At 46.4% G+C, this 21,602-nt stretch overlaps 2 protein-coding genes across 6 annotated transcripts in view; one reads left to right on the forward strand and one right to left on the reverse strand.

Moving 5' to 3' along the window:
- Positions 1-21,602, forward strand: part of Srrm1 (Serine-arginine repetitive matrix 1) — a 310,368-nt gene that overhangs the window by 203,957 nt on the left and 84,809 nt on the right. The window lies entirely within an intron of this gene.
- Positions 16,254-20,461, reverse strand: LOC144151440 (uncharacterized). Its single transcript, XM_077682490.1, has 3 exons — positions 20,377-20,461; positions 18,631-19,055; positions 16,254-17,695 (listed from the first exon to the last, which is right to left on the reverse strand). The coding sequence occupies exons 1-3, from the start codon at positions 20,389-20,391 to the stop codon at positions 17,506-17,508; spliced, it is 630 nt and encodes a 209-aa protein (XP_077538616.1). The 5' UTR covers positions 20,392-20,461; the 3' UTR covers positions 16,254-17,505.

A 21,602-nucleotide genomic window follows, 5' to 3' on the forward strand; every position in this document is an offset into this window, starting at 1 on the left:
ACAATGGTTGAACGCGAAGCTTTCTAGCGCTGGATTCTTTAGTTGGCCGATGCCACAATGCAAATTTGTGCTACTCTGGAGGTACGCACCGCTTTTCTGGAACACAAACAGCAAGTCTCGGTGTGCATTCTGTAGGCCTAACGTGTCGTTTTGGGTTGTACGGGGCTAATCTGGACCTGCTCTTTGGCGTTCACTTTCACCATGTGGAATTGAAGCAATCGGATAGACGCCGGCTTCATAACGAGCTTAGATTCTTGCCACGGGAAGCGTTTTTCCTCTTACTTCATTAACGATCACTCATCATCAGCGTCAAGGAAAGTTAGCTTTCTTGCAGGGCATTGGTGTACAACGGCATCACTGAGGACACCAAAGCTTCGCTTTAAAAGGAAGATAATGATAACAAAATGTTGCATACACACACAACGCTGTGTCCGCGTTTTCTGGACGCCCTCTTCTGTCGTTTTTACCTTTTTTTAAAACGACAAACGAGCAGTTCCCCAGGGAAGATGCTTCTGGTAGCAGCATTCAATCTACTGGGCCAATAAATAAATAAATACATCACGTACGTACGTACGTACGTACATACTACATACATACATACATGCCTACATACATACATACTTACATACATACATGCCTACCTACCTACCTACCTACATACCCAACGTTTTTAGAACAATCTAATAACGTTGTACATACCTACCTACCTACCTACCTACCTACCTACCTACCTACATACATACATACATACATACATACATACATACATACATACATGCATACATACATACATACATACATACATACATACATACATACATACATACATACATACATACATACATACATACATACATACATACATACATACATACATACCTACCTACCTACCTACCTACCTACCTACCTACATACCTACCTACCTACCTACATACCTACATACATACAGCACTTCACTGGTAATCCGTTAGCACCATGGTATAACTCTCATTTGAAACGTCTGTTTAATAAGAAAAAGCGCCCTTTTCGATCAGCACGGCGTTCTCCTAATAATTCTCATTGGGCTGCCTATAAGACCGCTTCCGACGTTTACGTGCCCGCTCTTAAAACTGCTAAAATTACTTTTTGTCGACAACCCTCCCATCCAGTCTGGAGACTAACGTTAGAAATTTCTGAAAATTAGTTAACCCGTCCTGCGACGACAATATACTCTTAGAAGATGTTTCAGGCAATGCCATTCCATCCCACCAATGCGCGTCTGTGTTGAATCTCTCATTTGTTGAAAACTTCTCTACAACTTCACAAATTGTGCTCCCCCCTGCAGATTCCTTTGGTTGCATCACAATGCATGCCTACAGTGCTTCTCGAAGCACCGGGTGTCGCTTCATTAATTTATAGATTAAAATACCATTCGTCTCCTGGACGCGAGCTTATTGATGCAAAGTTTCTAAAAACTACAATTTCGTTTAGTTCTATTATACTAACCAAGATTTTTCAGCAATCATTAGATACATCTACTCTGCTGAGTCAATGGAAAATAGGGAAGGTGGCTCCATTGCACAAATCTGAAGAAAATCTTCCCTATTGAATTACCGCCCCATTTCTTTAACAAGTACATGTTGTAAATTCTTGAAACACATAGTTTTCACCAACCTTGTAAATTTTCTTGAATCTAACCTATTTTTTTGCATCAGCGCCACATGCCTTTCGAAAATCTTTTTCGTGTGATACTCAGCTTAAATCGTTTACTCACCAGTTACATAGTATTTTAGACAGTTCTTCTCAAGCTGATTGCGTTTTTTTTATTTTTCCAAATCATTTGGTAACGTATGTCACCGACGTCTACTTTTTAAGTTAAACCGACGACTTAAACTTGACGTTACCGTGTTTAAGATCGAGTATTTCCTTCTTAACCGTTCACAATTCGTTACTGCTAAAAACTTTAATTCTTTTATGTGCCCCGTTTCTTCTGGAGTTCCCCAGGGATCGGTTCTTGGTCGTCTTTTGCTTCTTATCTACATTAACAACCTTTCGACTGTCGTATCCTCCAACATCCATTTATTTGCAAGTGATTGCGTGATTGTTCGCGAAGTTAGCACTGACACTGACACTAACCTACTTCAATCCGATCTTGACAAGGTAACTAACTGGGTGTAATGAATGGCTTATGGAACTAAACGTGTCTAAATGTAAAGTCATGTGCATATCATGGAGTACTAACAGCCCCCCTGTATACTATTTGAACAACGTTTCGTTAGAGCCCGTCTCTACTTATAAATACCTAGGTGTCTACGTTTCAGCTAACCTAAATTGGACGCTCCACATAGAACATTAGCAAAGCTAACCGCATGTTGGGTTATCTGCGCCGTAACTTCTCAAACTTCCCAACCTAATTGAAACGTTTTCTTTGTAAAACACTAATCAGATCAAAACTCGAGTATGCTACGCCAGTCTGCGACCGCTGCCGCGATAATCTAATTACTTTTTGTGAAATGGTGCAAAATAACTCTGTTCGCTACGTTCACTCCACCTATAACCGTATACCGCAAGCATCTCGTCCATGAAATTCATTATCGGGCTTCAATTTTTAGCTTCCCGTCGCACCACTTTTGGTCTTACATTGTTTCACAAACTATACCATCATCCCACTCTACGCAACCAACTCATTAATCAACCGCAATACATTTCTAATCAACCGCAACACATAGCAGCACGCGACATTTTTCCGAATCATTCATCCTGAGAACATCACGGGATTGGAACATCACGCCTTCCCCTAAATGTCGTGGCCATAAATGATAACCGTTTATTTGACAATGCATTAGTCAATATTGTATAACCAGTATAATTTGTTTTTTACAGTATTTGTTGTATTCTCATGCATTTTTGCCTTGTTTTTGTAACCCACTTCCCTCTGTAATGCCTCTGGCCCTGAAGGTATAATAAATAAAAAAATAAATAAATAAATAAATAAATAAATAAATAAATAAATAAATAAATAAATAAATAAATAAATAAATAAATAAATAAATAAATGCGGGTGCCGCTAGCATTTGTTTAATCCAAAGTTATATCTTAGCTCTCTTTCGGCTTTGACTTGACGGCAAACGATGCTCTGTTTGTTCAGAAATAAATATTTAAATTTAAATTTTGCTCCCCCTTTCTTTTTTTTTCTTTTTTTTTTTTTTTTCTTTTGTGCCATACTTCCCAAAGTGAGCCGCCCGCAACCTACCGAGCGGAGACAGAGCGCCGAATGGCGCCGAGCAAGCCGGCAGATCCTGTGCCATGCTGCCACTTCGAAAAGGTGTGAAAAGTGTGAATATAAACAGGGGAGAGAGTGTACAGAACGGCTTGTTGTTGGTACACTTGAGCGTCAAAAAACAGCGCAGAAGACGGCACTAAGAACGAGAGAAACAAACAACACAGGCACTGTTGTCCCATATGGACAACAGCAGCTGTTCCCCGGGGACAGGGAAGCCCACGTTTGCTTCGATTGACTCGCGCCTTCTTCTAGTGGTCAAATAGCTTAGTGTGTGTTGCCTCTTTCACAGAAGACTGCGAAGACGAGCTCTCCAAGCCAAGGAATCGTAATAACGTATTTATAAAACAGTTTAGGTTGAGCTCCTTATTAAAGCGATACTGTCCAATTTTCCACTCCATTAACGCCTCTGAAATGATATGCAGCGTTTTAATGCTCATAAATTTTCTCAACATGAGTCGTTCAACGTCTCATATTTCACTAATTTCATTCATTTATTCATTCATTCGTGTGTTTATCTGTCTACTTACTTAAGTGTTACACGCGTTTAATAAACGTTTCATTAATAAGCGTTTAATAAACGTTTCATTTCCATTCCACTTTGCGAAGATGAATAACCAGCGGAGATGTTTGTGGGTTATTCGTTGGCCACAAACTACCGCTCGAACCGCGCCGTCCCACCGGGGAAGCGTTTAATGCGGAAAAGCCACCTTGCAAAAACCACGCTGACACCAATTTTCTTAAAGTCGACTTCACTTCTAAACACAAATTCATTGCTGAGAAGACATTTTTAGGGACAATTTTCGCCATCTTATATGAAAATAAGAAGTGCTGGAGGCAAACAGGTGGCCGAAGGGAGAGGGTGTGCCGAAGTGAGGAGGAGGGAAAGGATTTGCTCTGTGTATGCAGGCAACAAAGAAAAACGGGGAAGTTAGCCTGTAACAGTTACATTGTAAAACATTGCCGAAACTCCGAAGTGGGTAATGTCGGACAAATGCGTAAGCCCCTCTGCTATGTGCCAAGATCCTTTAAAGCTGGCTTCTCTATTGCACACACATTCGCTGTTGGGAGAAAAAAATCTAGGGGACAATAGGAGCAGTCTGATATCAAATTAGGAAAGCCTTTGGGTCTTTTAAATACCTCACAAAACCCCGTATCCATACCTAAAAAGAGAAGTGCCCGACTGACTGACTGGATCATTGACTCACCAACGTCCAGACAAAACTGCCAGACCTACTCAAGTATTCTGAGTCCTTTCTCCACTCGAACTTTCAGTGGAGAAGGTCCTTGAAATAGATTTCCCCATGCATAAGCATTGGGGATACCTACCCTTCAGCCGAGTGGAGGGGGCAAATAGAGTGGAGGAGGGTCCCAGAATGCGGCCCCTAGAGACTTGAAATTTCGGAAGTACATTTGTGTCACAACGTAAGGACTCTCTAAGGCGGGATTTTTTAAAATTGTGCTCCTAACCAAGGAAAAGAGAGAAATTGTGTTTTCGGAAATTCGTGATTATCTTGCTCACCCTGGTGTCCATCTATCGAAGCGCTTTTTACTGATACATGTAGCCCTTAAAAATACCTAAAAAGTTTTTTTTTTATGGTTTGGCCGTAACCGACACTATTTGGACGATTCCTCAAGGTGCTGCAATAAATTTTTCACTGATTTTTTTATCAAATTGGTTTTGTTGATAAATGTTGCTCATACAAATTCACAAAACCGGTTTTAAGGATTTCGCCCTGCGACGCCGGTAAAAGGGAGAAAATGTTTTTCTTGAAATGAAATGCCTGACGAGCCGAAAAGGCCCAACAGGTGACGCCAAAGCCTAGCCAAACTATTGTTTCAAACGGCTTCAAAATTCATGGGCACATTGTGGTTATGATGTAGGAGCTCAATATTGATGAACATCTTAAACATTAGACCACGGAGAGAGTGAAAACTGGTGAAATAATTTCTCAGATATTTATTTTTTTATCGCAAGCCATTTGAGATATTGAGCTAGTTTTTGTTGACATCGCTAACATACTCAGCTACCTAAACACTGTTTTACAGCATTCTTCCATGACAGCCCCCTAATAGGGACAATCATTCCTCGATAACTATACAGCCTGTTCATATATTCATTTTGTTTTTGCTTGCAAGTGTTGCCCATACAATTGTGGAAAAACCAATTTCAGTACTTTGTCCTAACACGCGTATAAAGAGGCCAGCGGGGTTTTTTTAAGTTACGCCCCTCTGGATGTGGAATTCAGTACAATTTCCCGGCGTTCGCAGAGCGCTCGCCATCTGTTGGGACTTTCTGCAACCACGCGCCTCCCGTAGGATTCCGTGTTATTTAAGATAAAACTATGACTAACTAGCGGTAGTACCAACCGATGTCCGGGTTAGCAACTATGCAACCCACCGCGGTGGCTCAGTGGCTAAGGCGTTGCGCTGCTGAGCACGAGGTCGCGGGTTAGATTCCCGGCCGCGGCGGCCGCTTTTCTGGTGGAGGCGAAAAGCAAAAACGCCCGTGTGTGCGAGATTTCGGCGCACGTTACAGATCCCCAGGTGGTCAAAATTAATCCGGAGCCCTCCACTACGGCGCGCCTCATCGCCTGCGTTGCGTTGGCGCGTTAAACCCTACAATCAATGAATCAAAAGCCACTATGCATGACTGATGAGTGTCGTTCATACCTACTGCGATAACACGTCCCATCGGCAAGTCGTCATTTTAGCTCATCATCTTGGTGGAATTTGTTTCGGGAGGGTTCCAATGACACGAGTTTCAGGTGTTTCTTTTTACCACACGCCTCCGCTATAGTATACGAGCCTATGTATTCCCAGCAAGCGGGGCTTCCTAAGTGTGCACAACTTCATGTTGAAGTACCTAATTATGACAAGTAAGAAATAAGAGAACAAGTGTTATACCCATAAGTGCCGGCCCACCAGGGCATCGCCGGGTACTACCGCTAATATCTCTATAAAGCGGCATAAGCCTAGCCCATTTAAGTTAGGCTTAGCTATCACGACAAATGCATTTCCGGTTAGAATTTTCACCTGCGATGTAAGGAGACTGATATAAATGTATGAAGTTCCTGGCACCTTTTTATTAAATACGTGGAGCGAACGCAAAATCTGCAAAACACCGAACCCTGTTAAAGTTGGCTTTACTACTAAACATTATTGCATTGGTAAAAAGACATTAGTTTAGAGGGCGATATTGGCGGTTTTTCATAAAACTACGAAGGACCGAGAGTAATTCATAAAAAGTATTTTTTTATGAGGCGAAACTGTGGCACATAAAACGTTACAGACGGGCACACCCACTTAACGGTGAACGCAACGTAAAAACAATTTTTAATTTTAAATTGGTGTTTAGAACGGCTCGGTTACACTTGGGCCAAGAGGGTGTTGTATACTCAACCCATGAAATAATCTATAAGGTGTGCGTCATACAGGAATCAGGGAGAGAGTGCTGCGGACCAGTTCTGACAACGGGAAAGTTGTTAACGCCCGTCATTTTTCTTTCGTAACTGGAGCAACCGCATCCGGACGCAAAAGAGGAACGGCCGAAACACACCTTCCCGAACTCGCGGAGGGTCACGTCCACCTCGCGCGCGTGCCGCGATACTTTATCAGTCATGACCAAGCTCACGGCATTTCTCGCTTCTCCTACGGGCGAACGTCGGCTGATAAGATATCCGGGGAGGAAGCGGCCCTTTCGGCGTTCGTGACACACTGCCTTGGATGTTCCTTGCCGCTCCGCAGTCCATCCGGGACACGGAGCCGGAACAGGCGCACTTAAAGGTCGGCTGCACCTTCGACGCGTCACGTAGGGTAAAGTAACCCGAGGCACGCGTTGCACGAAATCGTGAATTTGTCGAACAGCGCTGGCAAGGCTTTCGACCGAGCGAGCGAACAGTGAAGGAGCGAGAGGGGGAAACCGACGGGATAAAACAAAATAGAACAGAGAAGCGACGCGCTAAAAGTCTGCCGCAACGTCGAAACTGTGACCGTCACGCGCGTGTGGGCGTAAAGTCACGTGCGCTCTCAGTTTTTCGGGTACCGCGCCGTGAAGTCCGCGCTTCGACTCCAACCAGCGAGCTCAGACGGAGCAAATGTGGTTTTAAGCATCCATCGCAGCTGTGTACGCGCGGTGTCGGCCGATCACGGTGTAGTCGCTCGGCTTGCAGGAGCAGAAACAGCTACCTGACCCGCCGCGGTGGCTCAGTGGCTAAGGCGTTGCGCTGCTGAGCACGAGGTCGCGGGTTCGATTCCCGGCCGCGGCGGCCGCTTTTCTGATGGAGGCGAAAAGCAAAAACGCCCGTGTGTACGAGATTCCGGCGCACGTTAAAGATCCCCAGGTGGTCAAAATTAATCCGGAGCCCTCCACTACGGCGCGCCTCATCGCCTGCGTTGCTTTGGCGCGTTAAACCCCCACAATCAATCAATCAATCATCAGAAACAGCTACCTCCACTGTCGTCTTCGCCTTTGTCGGCTCAAGAGAGGGGCCAAACAAAATGACTGCTAACTATAGAACCGCAGTTTTAGTGCGAAAGGTCTCTATATTAGCCTACCAACCTTTATATCGCCTCTGTTTGTGGAAAGCAGTTTTTCAGCTAGTGAAGAAAAAAAAAAACGATGTCGGCGTTGATCTTGGGTCCTTTCTGACTTGTAGCCTATGCCTTAATGACTCATGCCACGCTGGCTGGACGTTCACTGCAAGGGAAGCTTTTAACGTCATGTTTGTACAGCGTGCGTTGCTGCCACAGCAGCACATTATATACGTTGATTAAATTGTGGCGAGTAAGGGGCTAAAATGTGTGATGCAAAGTGACGGAAAAAATTATCCTCCCCTAAGGTACGAATTGCCCGCACGCGCAACCTTCGAATAACGCGCCATACGCTCTGCAATTTTAGACTGGCTCGTCGTCCGATTTCGGGCGCCCCCTCACAGTGGCCCTAGCGGTTTAGGCTGGCCCCGAAATTGCTGACCGCTGCGAAGACGACGCAGGCGCGGCGGGAGCACTGAGCGTTCACCTTCCGTTTTTACTTCCGTTTTGCGGCCGGGCCCCGGTCGGCGCCGAAATTGGGTTAAACGAATGTGTTCGTGCGCGATGTTATAAGGGCTTGGCCCGCAACGGCGCGATTGCCGAAACACGAGGAAAGCGTGTGCCGGATGCGCCGCCGACATCGCCACCGGCGACCGGGTAACGTGCCTCTGACCCCGACAACATCTGCCTGTGTACGGTCACGCCGGATGGTGCGGGTGTCCGCGCATGCTCTAGGGAGGCTGCCCATCGGACTTTGGACTGGCCCCCCACCGCTTAGAGTCAGTTCTGACTCGTAAATGTCCCCTGGCCGCAGCCCAGTGTGTATGTATCAACGCAGTCGGCAGCCGGTGTATAAAATTGTGTAACTGAAACTGTTTGGCAGTTACTTATTCTTTCCCATATTATAAACCACGGAATTTTGCTTCCGTCGAGGAATTTAGTGCCCTTCGAGTAAGTACGTTATCTTAAATGGAGTATACGTCTGGCTACACGCGAAAAAATGTAAAGACGACTGAATGAATAGACCTTCATATGAATGCAAGGGCTCAATACCTGTTTAGCCTACCGGTTTGGATAAGTCGGTGAATTGCAATCCAGCTTCATGCACACATCAGCAGAGCAGTGAATGGCCTCACTTTCTCTTCTTCCATGTTTGGCCCTTTGTTTAATAGGGATCGGCAGCTATCATGATTTACTTGAGTAACCGACACTCGTCTACCAGGCAGCGCCGATCTCGACGATCCGGCTTCGAGATTCAGCCACGCCTGCATAGACATGAACCAACTCAGAGCTTCTCTAACTCTCTTTCTATATGGCGCGAGTGTAGCGCGGGAGTGGAAGGGGAATGGGGTAGTCCCAAGTGCGAAGAAAGTAGACGAAGCAAAAGGGACCGTGTGAATGCAACCTGTCTTCCGCAGTACATACGCAACACAACAAGCAGGATTTGGGTTTCGCGGCAGTGCGCATGCGCGGGCCCGCCGAGTAACGGCTTGAAATAAAATCCGGGCGAATGCATTTCTCGCAGACCCAGCTCGGAAGTAGTCTCGGAAGCCGACGCATACTGCGCTGCCTGTTTCTGTCACGGAAAATGCAGATTCCGCTTGTTGGCGGAAGTAAGGCGAAATCAGCCTGGAACAGAGCGCAGCCTTGTTTTTCGGGTCGCCCGCGCGCGCGCCGTGTTTTACGACGTGTATGCCATCTTCCATGCCGCAAGACACACACAAGACTTGCGTTCCTAGTTTTACATTCACTTGTGGTTTGGCAACCTGCGAGGTGTTTTCTTGGTTGCTGAATTGCTGAACAGGCGATCAGCGTGTCTGCCGTTTCTTTTCATTCCACCCGTTCTACTTCCCCGTCAAGTTCGGTTATTCTTGGCAAGACAGACAAGAAAACAGTGTCAGACACTAAACCTCGTCGCGCTGTCATTTCGGGGCTGAGACTTTTCATATCTGAAACTCTTCCTACTCCTCCATGTATTTTTTTTTTTTTTACGGGATCTTTTTCTTCTGTTCGTAGCTTGAAGTTGGCCTCTCGAAGGATGTACTAACTCGTGGTTTTAGATGTCCGGGAAGCAGAATGGTTGTAAATACGAGATGGCGGAGAACGCAGGATATCTGGGACGAGTGAAACAACCAATGTTTTGTGTTTACTATCAAAGTGCACCCGCTAGTTTGGCGTCGTGGATAGAACATTCTGCCACCCACGAGATTGGGGTTGCAACTACCGAAACTACGGCCGATGTGTTTTACCGGTTAAACCTCAGTTTTCGGGGACGTCTTCATCAGCATGGTAAAATACCCTCACATCGTTAAGCTACTCTCCAATGCTGTAAGTCTTACATAGCTAATATTTTTTTTAAGTCGGACGCACGCTTCTTCGCGTTCCTAAGTAGTAGTCCGAAAATGTGTGCCTTATAATCCTTATCTTTTTGAACAGAAAATACCCCTAATATAATTAGGCCGTTGTTGAAATACATTTTTGGAGTGTTTGGGATTTTGAAATGCACTCGTAAAATTACTCAGCAATAATTTATCCACATTTAATTCGGCCACTAACAAACTTTATTCATACAGTGAAAAAATCAACATACGGTCACCCAAAGGGGATACGACCTCCGGCCATAGCTGTTGACGTGCAGCTTGCGATTACGGTGAGTCTCCAATGGCAACCCTTCAGACGCTAAGTTTTCCCGTAGTCGCTTCTTGGCTATGCTTTTGGCCCACCACATTGTTTGCTGCCAAAGTCGGGCAACCCTTTGCTTCAGCTGCACTTGGAAGCTAGTTTCAATTTTCCCGCTTGCATTATCCCTGGATCTGATGGGCTGAGTAGAGCTCTACGTAAAAAAAACTGGCCGCGTATCTGCTTCTTTCGTTGCAAATGTCGACAAAGCACGATACGTGGAACCTATCTAGGGGAACCTTTCGTAACTGTTGTCGTTTTATTTCTGAAATGCCGCCAGGTAGCGCGGGCAACAGCAGGCAACGGTTTTATGCAGTTGATGTAGTATTTAATTTACTGTCGCAAAAGCCAAGCAGCCGTCATTTTTTTAATAAAATGACACTGCAAATGTTGCACTTGTTCAACAACGTTGACAAGTATGAGCATTAACACCGGACTTAGGCGTTTAGAGTTGGCTGTGAGTATATAAGATCATTGCGCAGTTTCTGTTTCACTTTGGCCGGGTGGCTGAATCGAGTCACAGATAGACAGACAGACATACAGACAGAGTAAAATTTCTGCGTTTAAGTATCATAAGAAAGACTATCGTCTTTAAAAAAGGTTTAATAGCGGGAGAGTCAGCTTCGCCCGTAAAGTTCATCAAAGAGCAGGTTTTCTTGAAGATGCTGAAGAACAGGCCTAAGATGCCAGCTTAATCACCCCCTTTAAGCTCGAACTTGTGCTCGCTTAGGCTTTCTGGGAGAGCGCGTAATGTCTTCCGGGCTGGTGAAGGTCAGTCTCTGCCGCTGGCTAGACTGAAAAACGGTCTTAAGAGATACGCAGCATTTATGTACCCAATTTGTTGACTGTCACGTCACTGATACTTCTACGCTCGTCCCGTATCACAGTAATATTTTAGACGTTCCGGTCACTTTTTGGGCAGCTGGAATGAACTTTTCAAGTAAATCTTACAGTAAATTTATATCTCGCCTTAGTATACATTTTCAAAATTTTGAAGGTTTACCGCGCCGAAGCTACGCCGGGGTTATGAGGCACGCCGTAGCAGCTAAGGGCTCCGGATTAATTTTGACCACCTGGGGATCTTTAACGTCCGCTGAAATCTCGACACGCCTTAGTACACACTTAGCTATACCCCACACACACCTGTTCACTAAAAATTTAGATATACTGTAAATGATGTCCTGTCCAAAGCTTTGAATGCCTATTTTAGCAGTAATTTTAGCACTAAAATGAACAATTTCAGCTCACGCCATTGTGTTTAATTTATTATGCATACTTTGTTCGGACATACGGCTTCCTCACTAAAATACAGCGCAATCCCACATCCCGTGGTAAACAAACAACACTGTAAGTGAATATTGCGAGGCAGCGGAAACTGTGACGTAAGAAGAGGACAAACAGTACACCACGCACGAGTCACGAACTAGCCAGGCGATACGGGTCGCACTTAATTATTCCTATTCGTAAATCAATGCTTTGGGTCCGTTTCGCTCGGGCTGCATCTTGACGGGTTCCGGCAGAGAAGAGACAAATGCACACGGAGGAAACATGCGCGAAAATATTTGCGTCATTTTTCTTTGAGTGTTGTTTTTGCTTATCATGGGCTAAGCCCCTTAGGGGGTCGGGCAGTCGGCGTCTCATGTCATCGATGTCTCATGCCGTCGTCGTCGTCTTACGTCATTGTCGATGTGGTCACGGTTCTAAAACACCGGGACGCTCGTTTACGCCTCGCGCTAGAACGTAACGCATACTAATAGATCACACCGGGACACTCGATTTCCAACGCCTCGCTCTATAACATTTCATCTCCGTGGGCTAGCCCCAATGCTTTCATCTCCATTGGCAAAAACGCCAAGACGCCAAGAATACACTTATGCACTGCATGCTTCGCTCCTCCTCAAGTTTCACGTTAGTGGAGATGGCCCAGGATTCATTTATTTGTTGTTGTTGTTGTTGTTGTTGTTGTTGTTGTTGTTGTTGTTGTTGTTGTTGTTGTTGTTGTTGTTGTTGTTGAGCGAACGGTTCCCCGTTCGATCGTCGTGTCGGTCAACGTGCTGCAACAAGCATCCTCTTGTGGACCAAATGCTGCCATCTAGTGGTGTAGCGGTAAACCGACACCGGAGGGCAACCGGAGTTTTAAGTGCAGAGCACTTTAGGGGCCAGCCTTGTCGTCGTAGCTTGTTCGCTGTCACAATGTCTATCCACTGCCGGAATCAGGCGGCGCAGCGAGATAACGGACCCAAGTAGAGCCCCACGGCGTTACGGCGTAAGGGACCCAAACAGAGGCTTTGAAAAACGAGCGGTTTATATAGTCGTAACCATTGGAAACTCCTGAACCGCTAGCACTTGTCATACATCTCTCCGTTGTTTAGCGCTAAGGAAACCGCAGGTTCATTTGAGGCGAAATATGTGTACTTAACCCGCAGCCCCCGCGTCCATTTGGTTAGGAACACCCGTTGAGTTGGTTTTTAAGATAGTAACCGAAAAAAAGTGGCCGCCAAAAACGACGCGTTCCAAACTGCGCAGTAGGGCTACGGCGCATGCGAGATGAAAGCATGCACAAAAATAACAGAACTCCCGCTCGTGCTGTTCCACGCAGGAGGCGCGCGAGCACTGCGAAGGCGGGAAATTTGAATTGCATTGGACAAACCTCCGTTCAATTAATCAAGAGAGGAGTGAGACAGGGAGGCGAGGAGTGTGATGGGTGGTGGCATTGAGCGTGAACGGCGCCGTAGTCCATTATAGCGAATCACTGCTCTGCATTTCCGACAGCTTTCACGTTGGGTGAAGCGGCTTTAATTTTTTTCTTTTGTTGTCGTTGTTTATACATTCAGCAGCCTGTTAGAACGTCGTGTCACTCAACGTGCTCCAACAAGCACCCTGTTGTGGACCAAATGCTGCCATCTAGTGGTTTGGATTAAGGTACACTCCGGTTGGCGTTAAACTGAGAACGGTGGGGTAACCACGTTAGTCCCCGCCAAACACTGAGAAATTACCCCAAGTATATTCGGGTTTATTTTTATTTGTGCGCCATAAAATTCTGTGCACGTAGTGCTTCCTTTCTTGCTGTTGTCATGCAGAAATGAAGGAGGATGGTATCGGGATACTGTTCCGTATCGTTGAAGCAAAACAAAAATTCTTTCACCCATGGTTTAAGACGTGATCGTAAGCATGCTGGCGTGGAGACGCGGGAGAGGATGACGGCATTGGTAATTCCGTACGCGATTTTTTTTAAAGTGAAGGTTGATATGGCTAGGCGAAAGGAAAGGTCGGGGGTTCTGTATACGCAGACAACTCCTCTGGGGCAGCCCCATGCGCATGCGCGAAAAAAAAAAAAAAACAGGTCAAAGAGAAGGCACATGTAAGGGGAGATAGATTGACTGGGTTTATGGATGACGTAGCTACACCCTCGAATGTACCGACTATGGTAAGTGAGAACGGCGCACCGGAGGAAGCGAAAAAGCACCGGCCGCGCGTTCTATCTTCGATGGTTAATCCTCCGTATAGATTGCATGGGCGCATTTTTTTATACTAGAAGTAAAGTTCGTTGACGGCTGCATTAAATGTGATCAAATTATTGCGAAGTGATTTTGCGAATTATTTCCTCTCTCGGGAGTATTTTACGAACGTGAGTCTAATTCTGCGAGCACGTATTTTACGTATTTTGCGGGCACCGCATTTTGAGGACGACCGTATAGAGCGTGAATATTTCTTTCACTGTAGCTTTCTCGCTATTCACTGTGATTGTCCCAGCGCGGGTAAGCATGTATTTACAGGACAGAATGTTTTCGGTAAGGCTTTCAGTTATGCATGCAGCGTTTCTTGTGCTTTCGATCTGCTGTTGTTCACTCGTGTTGTTTCACAAGGGCCAGGCATCCGTCGTTCGATTTCGATCCCTGTGATGCGACATGAAACCAGTGCTTCGTGTGAAATGATGGTGGTAACGGGGATGAACCCAAAGAACATGAATCACGCACACACACTCGGGGGTATCGACCAAGAAGGGGGCACTCAACGGGTGGAACAATACGGGGGATTAAAGAACAAAAGGAAATCGTGAACAGAATGCATTTAGGGAAGCTGAATTAAAGAGAAAAAACACGAATACAAGCTCCGGGTGAATGAGAAACGTCAGGAGAGGTTTGAGTAAATCATTAAATAGAATAAAGAAAAAGTAAAGCACGTAAAGCAGCAGAGAGAATAAAACGAGTGGGAGCTGAGAACTGAATTGATAATATACCTTATTGCAAAGAGGACGGCCTATGGCCTCAATGGGAAGAGAGAAGAAAAATCAAAGCCCCTTTCTTGAAAGAAAGATGTCTAAAGCGTGAAGATTTCTCTCCTGCAACCTGAGTCGAAGTAAAAGCCCAAAATTCAAACTACTTTGACCGTGTTGGAATGACCCGTCAGTCCTTGGCTGCGGGAGAAAGGAATACTTGTAGCGGGGTCAGTGAATTGTCGACACTGCGGTAAACTGGAAACCATAGAACACATTTTCTTGGACTGTTCTGACGCAGTGTTCCACTGGGACATTCTCCAGCGGACACTAAAGAAAGAACTGCCGGTATCTCCGTACGGAATACGTTTCCTTCCAACGCGTAATGATGGAGGCATGCCACTTGACATGTTTATGGCCTTGAGCCTGCACAGCCTCTGGAAACCTCGTATGGCCGTGCGACATGCAGACCCGGATGCACGATCGGCAAGGGAATAATTTATTGAAAGCATTGCTTATATCAGAGATGTAATGAAAATGCAAGAGAGCAACCTGACTGGGCTAACATATTGGATGAACTAGTTAACCTGAAACGCTTTTAACACGCGCCACCCGTAGCAGTGGGAGGGGCTTTATCATTATGTTGTGTGGAGGCATGTGTCATTGTTTGAAGTTTTTCCCCATTATGTTGTGTGGAGGCATGTGTCATTGTTTTGTTTTTTGTTCACTGTAGCAAGTCGGTAATAAAGAAAAAAAAAGTTGGAATGGCTCATTCGCATGGACGCGACTTCACAACGCGAGGGTCCCAAGCTCGATTCCGACCGCGGGAACGTTGGTTTTTTTTTTTTTTTCCCTTGAGGCGCTTGATGTCTTCGCTTACCTTTATAATCGCTTCCTGTAGTGCGCTTTGGCGCAACGTCGAACGCCATCAGTGAGGCGTAGAAAGCTTCGCTTTAAAATAATATGAAGGATGGCTGGGAATACTGACGACGAAGACGCGAACACTTCCACTCCTTTTACCTCCTGGGGATATTCCCATGCAGAGTACGCAATGGTTGATGGAAAAGATGTTACTGAACCTGTCGGTCAACCCAGCAACATAGACTACTCGATTAAACGTTTGTTTCTCCTCCTTATTGTGCCAAAGTTAACTTTCGCGCCTGCATAAAGTGTTGCCGAGTAGCTCGTTGTACATACGTTATTGCTCGTGGAGACATAGAGATTGCCTTTATTGCATCAGGAAGACGCTATAGGTCAAGTGGGGGAAGCGGGAGTAGAAGTTGGGATGTTCGTAGCATGGGACCTCTTGAAAATGGACAGTTCAAATTGAAGCTGATTGGCTCCTTACGAAGGCGGAATTAAGAGGCCACGTGGGGTGGGGAGAGCAGGCTCATGGCTCTAAACTGCGCGCGCTAGACCGCTTTCTAGAGAGTAGTGCGCGATTATAACCAGCGTGGAGGGTTCCAGTGTTCGAGGATCGTTGTATAAGGAGGAGGCATTTGGAGGAGGGTTGAAGGTTCCGTAACGCGTAAAAGGTGCTGGAGATTGGGAAAAAATGAACACGCATATTTTGTTTATTTACAAACACTGCTCCCTTTAAAGCCGGAAAGAGTACAAATATCAGATTTGTCATCCGGCGATATCAGCGTAGAATTTCCTGCACATTCCCATTTTAAACTTTATAAGTCATCCCTTCCAGATGCATTATTATTGAACGTGTTGTCATACACCTCGAGTAAGTAACGAAAGAACACACCGCAACATATAGTATAAAATGATTAGAAACTTTCGTTCTTGAGTTTTGTTATCGTTAAAGTTAAGGGGGCCAAAAATCAAGAGCTATTTTGGCGGGTACTAACCAGCAACAAATCAGCTTTTTACGAATTCAACGAAGTTACTTATCTAAAATTAGGTTTCGCTTTGACAAAAAAAAAACATGATTGCACATAGTGTTAGTTCCTTCTGACTCAGGATAGAACACGCTTTAATACAGGTAATGTTCAGCGAAGTTCAGAAGATTGTATGAAAGACCGACAATGAGGCGTTTGAACTTCGCGCGCCACGTTTCATGCATATTTCAAGCAAGCCGTAGCGGCTTGCACCCCGTTGGCTTGTCGGGGCCCCATGCACATATGACTTCCCCTCACATAATTGATTTCATCCCGCTGGCCATGGTGTGAACGCAGAACATGTGGTGTTATTAAATAAAAAAGCATGAATTTGTTTCATGCAATACAGAACATTATCAGAGTCTGTTTACATCAATTTAACTAAGGCGACATGCATAAATGTGTGAATCACGACTTCCTGATCTTCACAGTCTGCTTTTGTAACCATGCAGCAGGTTGCCAAAACAGTCGGCACTGAACATATGTCGAAGGAACCACTGTAGAACATCTCTCGTTTGTAAACAAGTGCTGACTCTGAACGAAGATTCTTCTTTCATGAAAGCGAATTGTTAGTAAAATATTGAAATAAAAGCAACGTATACTGACACTCATGCAGTGTGTCAAAAATGTGCTAAAAGTGAGGATGCGCAGATAGGTGGTTGGGACAGCTGTGACTGTATACGGCCCACAAAGGCACGGGAAGACCCCTGAGATCTCTAGATTTCGTTTCGGGGGAGAAAAACGCAAATGTCGGCATTACGTTATCAAACGGAAGATCCGAACGCCCGAACAGAATTTTCTCGCATCTTATCTTTCTCCCTTGTGTTCAGAAGTAATGTTGAATATGGACAAGAGCAACGTCGATGGTCCCTCCCGTGGGACATTGAGTGGAGCCAAGGATGGTGCGTTGCTCTGCGGCATGGTGGCGCTCAGTGGTGGTACTTGGGTGCGTGGTTGTACTCCCAGTAGTGCTCGCCGTAGCCGCCGTGCTTGTCGCCCCAGCGCTGCTTGGTGCGGAAGTGGGGGCCGTGCCGCGTCTCGTGACGCTCCTGGAAGTGGTACGGGTTGCCCTTGCGGTAGCCGAACTCGTACGTGTCGTACCCGGGCACGCGGGCGTACCTGCAAATAGACACAGCGTGGGTCTCCCGAAGCGATGAAGTCAAACGATGAAATGGGCAAAAGTGATGTTGGCAGCTTATCATTTGAAGCAGTGAGCTGCACGGGGTTGTACTACTCTACAGACAGTGACGCATGTGTCTAGAGACGCGAGTTTCGCTTTGACGGACCATGCCTCGGAAGAAGTGATGAAAGCCATCCCCAAAAAGTTCAGCCACTTCCCAATCAAGATGCGAAGACAGGAAACAGCAGAGCTGGTGGTCATCACTAACTTTAACTTGGCTTTTCTTGGGTCTGCTCTCTCTCGTCTAATTGGTAGATCGGACACCGATTCCGTTGAGCGCACGTTGTCTCTCGCAACTAAAACACCTGCACGTCACAGCTTATTTTATGACTAAGCGCAGCCAATCCCTGAAGCACGACCCCCCACCCGCACATCTGTCCCCTTCTACACAGCCAAAGTACAAAGCCAACGCCCGCACTACAAAGAAAATGCTGAACACTCCAAAAGCGATAACAACGTAATAGGGTAGATGTTGATAATTCGATAATCACGGACAACACTGGGATCTCAATGGATGAGGTGCAGCCAGACCTTAAGTTGATCACAAACACTGAAGCCAAGCGAGGAATGGCTGTCGTGCTCGCCAATCGCACTTCGTCCACCTCCTCTTCTTCCAACCCCTATATAGGACTCCGATGAACGAGTTATCGCTTGACCGGCGTCGAGGGCGAGATGATAAGTATGATTTTGTATGGCCTAGCATTTTCCTCCCCCGCTCCACTTTGCTGCGGGAAGTTTTAAAAAACGCCAGGAACGGATGGAGCTCAAGCACTTCTCAGTGAAGTGACCTCACGAGTCTACCTCAGGTTAAAGCTTGGCTACGGGACAGATATGCGGACGAACTGCAAGAGCTCACACTGCAAGGGAAACTTACTGGAAGTATCCTCCGTGTCCCCCACCATGTCCCCCGCCGTGTCCTCCGCCGTGTCCTCCGCCGTGTCCTCCGCCGTAGCCCGTGGCTGCCGCCGACGGCTCCACCTTGGTTTCGGTCATGGCAGACACACTCTGAGCCGAGCTGGGCTCGACCAGGTACTCGACTCCCGACGCAACGGGCCGGAAGACCGCCGCGGGCTGGACGAAGTTGGCGGCCTCCGAGGAGCTCGCGTGCTTTCCCCTGGAAGGCGCGGTGTGCCTCTTGGTCGCCTTTTCCGCTTTCTCCGGGTTTGCGGCGACCCGCACCGACTGCGTCAGCACCGCCTCGCGTTTCCAGTCGTTGGGCCGGAGCAGCAGGCTGACCTTGTTCCCCTGTCCGACACTTCTGTGGATTGCGCTGATGAGCGTAACGATGAACGCCAGCGCCTGCGGTGGAGCGGGAAGGCAGCGCACGCCAACGTGTAGGGTGTGAGCGCAGGAGGCGACAAAGACCCCTCGAAAACTTATTCCTTTGCCTCCGCCACCACCACCTTCCATCATCTGCACCCTTTACTGTCCCACCTGTTCTAACCTTCCCACACCTCTGTTCAAATTGAAAATACTTTGGTAAATGATCAAGATTTCATATAGGCCCTTGCAGCTCTTGATCTCAAGCTACCCACCTCAGTCTCTCCCCCCCCCCCCCCCCCTAAAATACGGCCACCTTCGCAATTGAGATAAGAAGACTAAGGAAACAGTGGAGCTGGTGGCCTTTTCTTAGGAATTCGCATCTTGTCGGTAGATCGTACACTGATGCCGCCGAGCGCATGCCCTCTCTCTCAAACACCTGCACGTCAGCGCTTACGTCATCACCACGCGTAGCCAATCCCCGACGCGCGCCTCCCCACCCGAACATCTGCGCCGCGACGCGCACTCCCCACAACTGCTCGTAGGCTCCTTGCGACCTCGCTACTTACTCTCACACTTCCTATCCTAGCATCTCCCTGCTCTCCACTCTGCGACGCCGTTTTTTGAGCGACGCCCGGCACGGCTGGAACTCAAGCTTAAACAGCTCCGCTGTTAAGAGAACTGTAGCTTCTTCTGGTTTGTGCGATTTAGTATCGCATTCCACAACAGGAACTGTGAGTGTGGAACAGCGCAGTAAACTCCCTACAGAAGCCACAAAATAAATGTCACTGAAACAGAAACGAAATATTCTTCGTATGTTATAGCTTAGACTACAACAATGTTCATTCAGAGTAGTACGTAAAACCAAATTTCAATCATTGATAGCTTCTAGCAAGAAATAATTTTGTTACTGCCATGCATGCAACATGGAATGCGTGTACGGGGCTCACCATAACGCACCAATGTTTCGGTATAGCTGAGAGGTAAGACGTCGCACAACCGCAGAAGCCCGATGCTTAGGGAGTTAGAAAATAGTTATTTGACGTCGAGGAAATGCGTGTTACAAATCATGATAGCCTTGGACAACTTCGCTCTTGCCAGACAAGCTGCGCGCTATTACTTCGGCTAGTTCATACGTTAATGTCCAGCAGCGCTCGAAACGCTGAGTTTATTTTTTTTTTTAAATTACGGCTGATTACACGATAATTGGATGTGGTCTTATAGCCAACAAAAGAATTCGTTTTTAGTGTCCATACTCTTCGTAATTTTTGGTAATCTTGGCAATTCCCAGTAGCCGTTCCCTTTCTTTGATCCTAACAAATATCTCCAAACCGTCCCCACAAAATCCAAATCACAGTACCTGGAATCTCTCCATAGCCAACGTCAGGCAGGTTTTCCAGCTTCAAGTTTCTGGCTGCTGCCTGATCAGTACGAACCCCGCGAACTGATCAGGGAAAGTGTGACGGCCAGTCTTTATTTTATACCAGGCCACTTTGCTTGAATGCACATGCGCGCAAGCTCACGGTTCGGCCGAGCCACCACTCCGTTCAAAACAGAGCCTGGCTCCGCGAGAAAGGAGCCGTTCGCCTCGTTGATGCGTAACGCTGCCTTTGCTTCGCAGATGGTGTCTTTCCGTTTCTTTCCTTGTATTTCTCGTGTTTTTTTGTGTGTGTTTTTCTTTGAGTTAAGAGGAAGCTACAATGGACTAAAGTTACTTTTGGCATGACCGGTTCGCTTGCGCCCTGCCTGCCTCCTTTGTAAACTGCGTTCTTAGTTCCTGAGGTATTTTAAGAGAAAGTAGCAAGACTAAACGTGCATGCTGTTACTGTGGCGCGTGTCAAGAACAACCACCGCTTTGTTTGCATGACGAGGAAAAATTCTCCCCCTATTGTTCCGTTAACTGCCGAAAACGCGATTGGCCGTTTTGGATTCGCTCCAATTGCGTCGTCATCCAAGATACAAGATTACCGTGTCCTTGTACACTGCACTTTATCCCATCTCGTCGGTACAGATACTCCAAAAACCTTAACCGGTATTTATTGCGTCATGCGCTATAAATTGCGGTCGACACCCGTGAAGCTGAACGCTAAAAACACCGCTAAAATTTATTAAAGACGATGGCCTTTCTTGGGCTATACTTAAACCCAGAAATTTTGGTCTGTGTCTGTCTGTCTGTGGCTCGATTTAACCACCCGGCTAAACATCTGAGTTCGGTTTATATGTTCATACTTGTCAAGATTATTGAACAAGACCAAGACATTACGCAAATATAAGACAGAAAATCAATACACAAGGGATATTTACAGTGTTCCTTTATAAAAACAAAGTCATAGATGCTTGATTTTTGCGAAATGAAATACTACATCTACTGCAGAAAAAAATGCACACTGTGACTTGCTGTCGCCCGCGCCAAAATAGCTTCTCGCGGCATTTTAAGAATTCAAGCGGAAACAGTTACGAAAGGTTCCACTAGATAGGTCACACGTTCTGCTTGGAACGCACGTGTACTCGGGAAACGCGGTTCTAAAAATGTCGAAGGGCGCCTCGATTCACTCGCGTCTCCGCCGTACGGCAGCGCTGGCATCG

Source organism: Haemaphysalis longicornis, unplaced genomic scaffold (assembly GCF_048455015.1).
Source record: "Haemaphysalis longicornis isolate Haplotype H1 unplaced genomic scaffold, Haemaphysalis longicornis Haplotype H1 scaffold_9, whole genome shotgun sequence".
Classification (NCBI taxonomy): domain Eukaryota; kingdom Metazoa; phylum Arthropoda; class Arachnida; order Ixodida; family Ixodidae; genus Haemaphysalis; species Haemaphysalis longicornis.

What these genes read in the sequence shown, in the direction of transcription:
- LOC144151440 (XM_077682490.1), bottom strand. An exon ending in GGACACGGAGGATACTTCCA is followed by an intron (nt 17,696 to 18,630) that starts GTAAGTTTCCCT and finishes GTCTATTTGCAG; the next exon opens with GTACGCCCGCGTGCCCGGGT.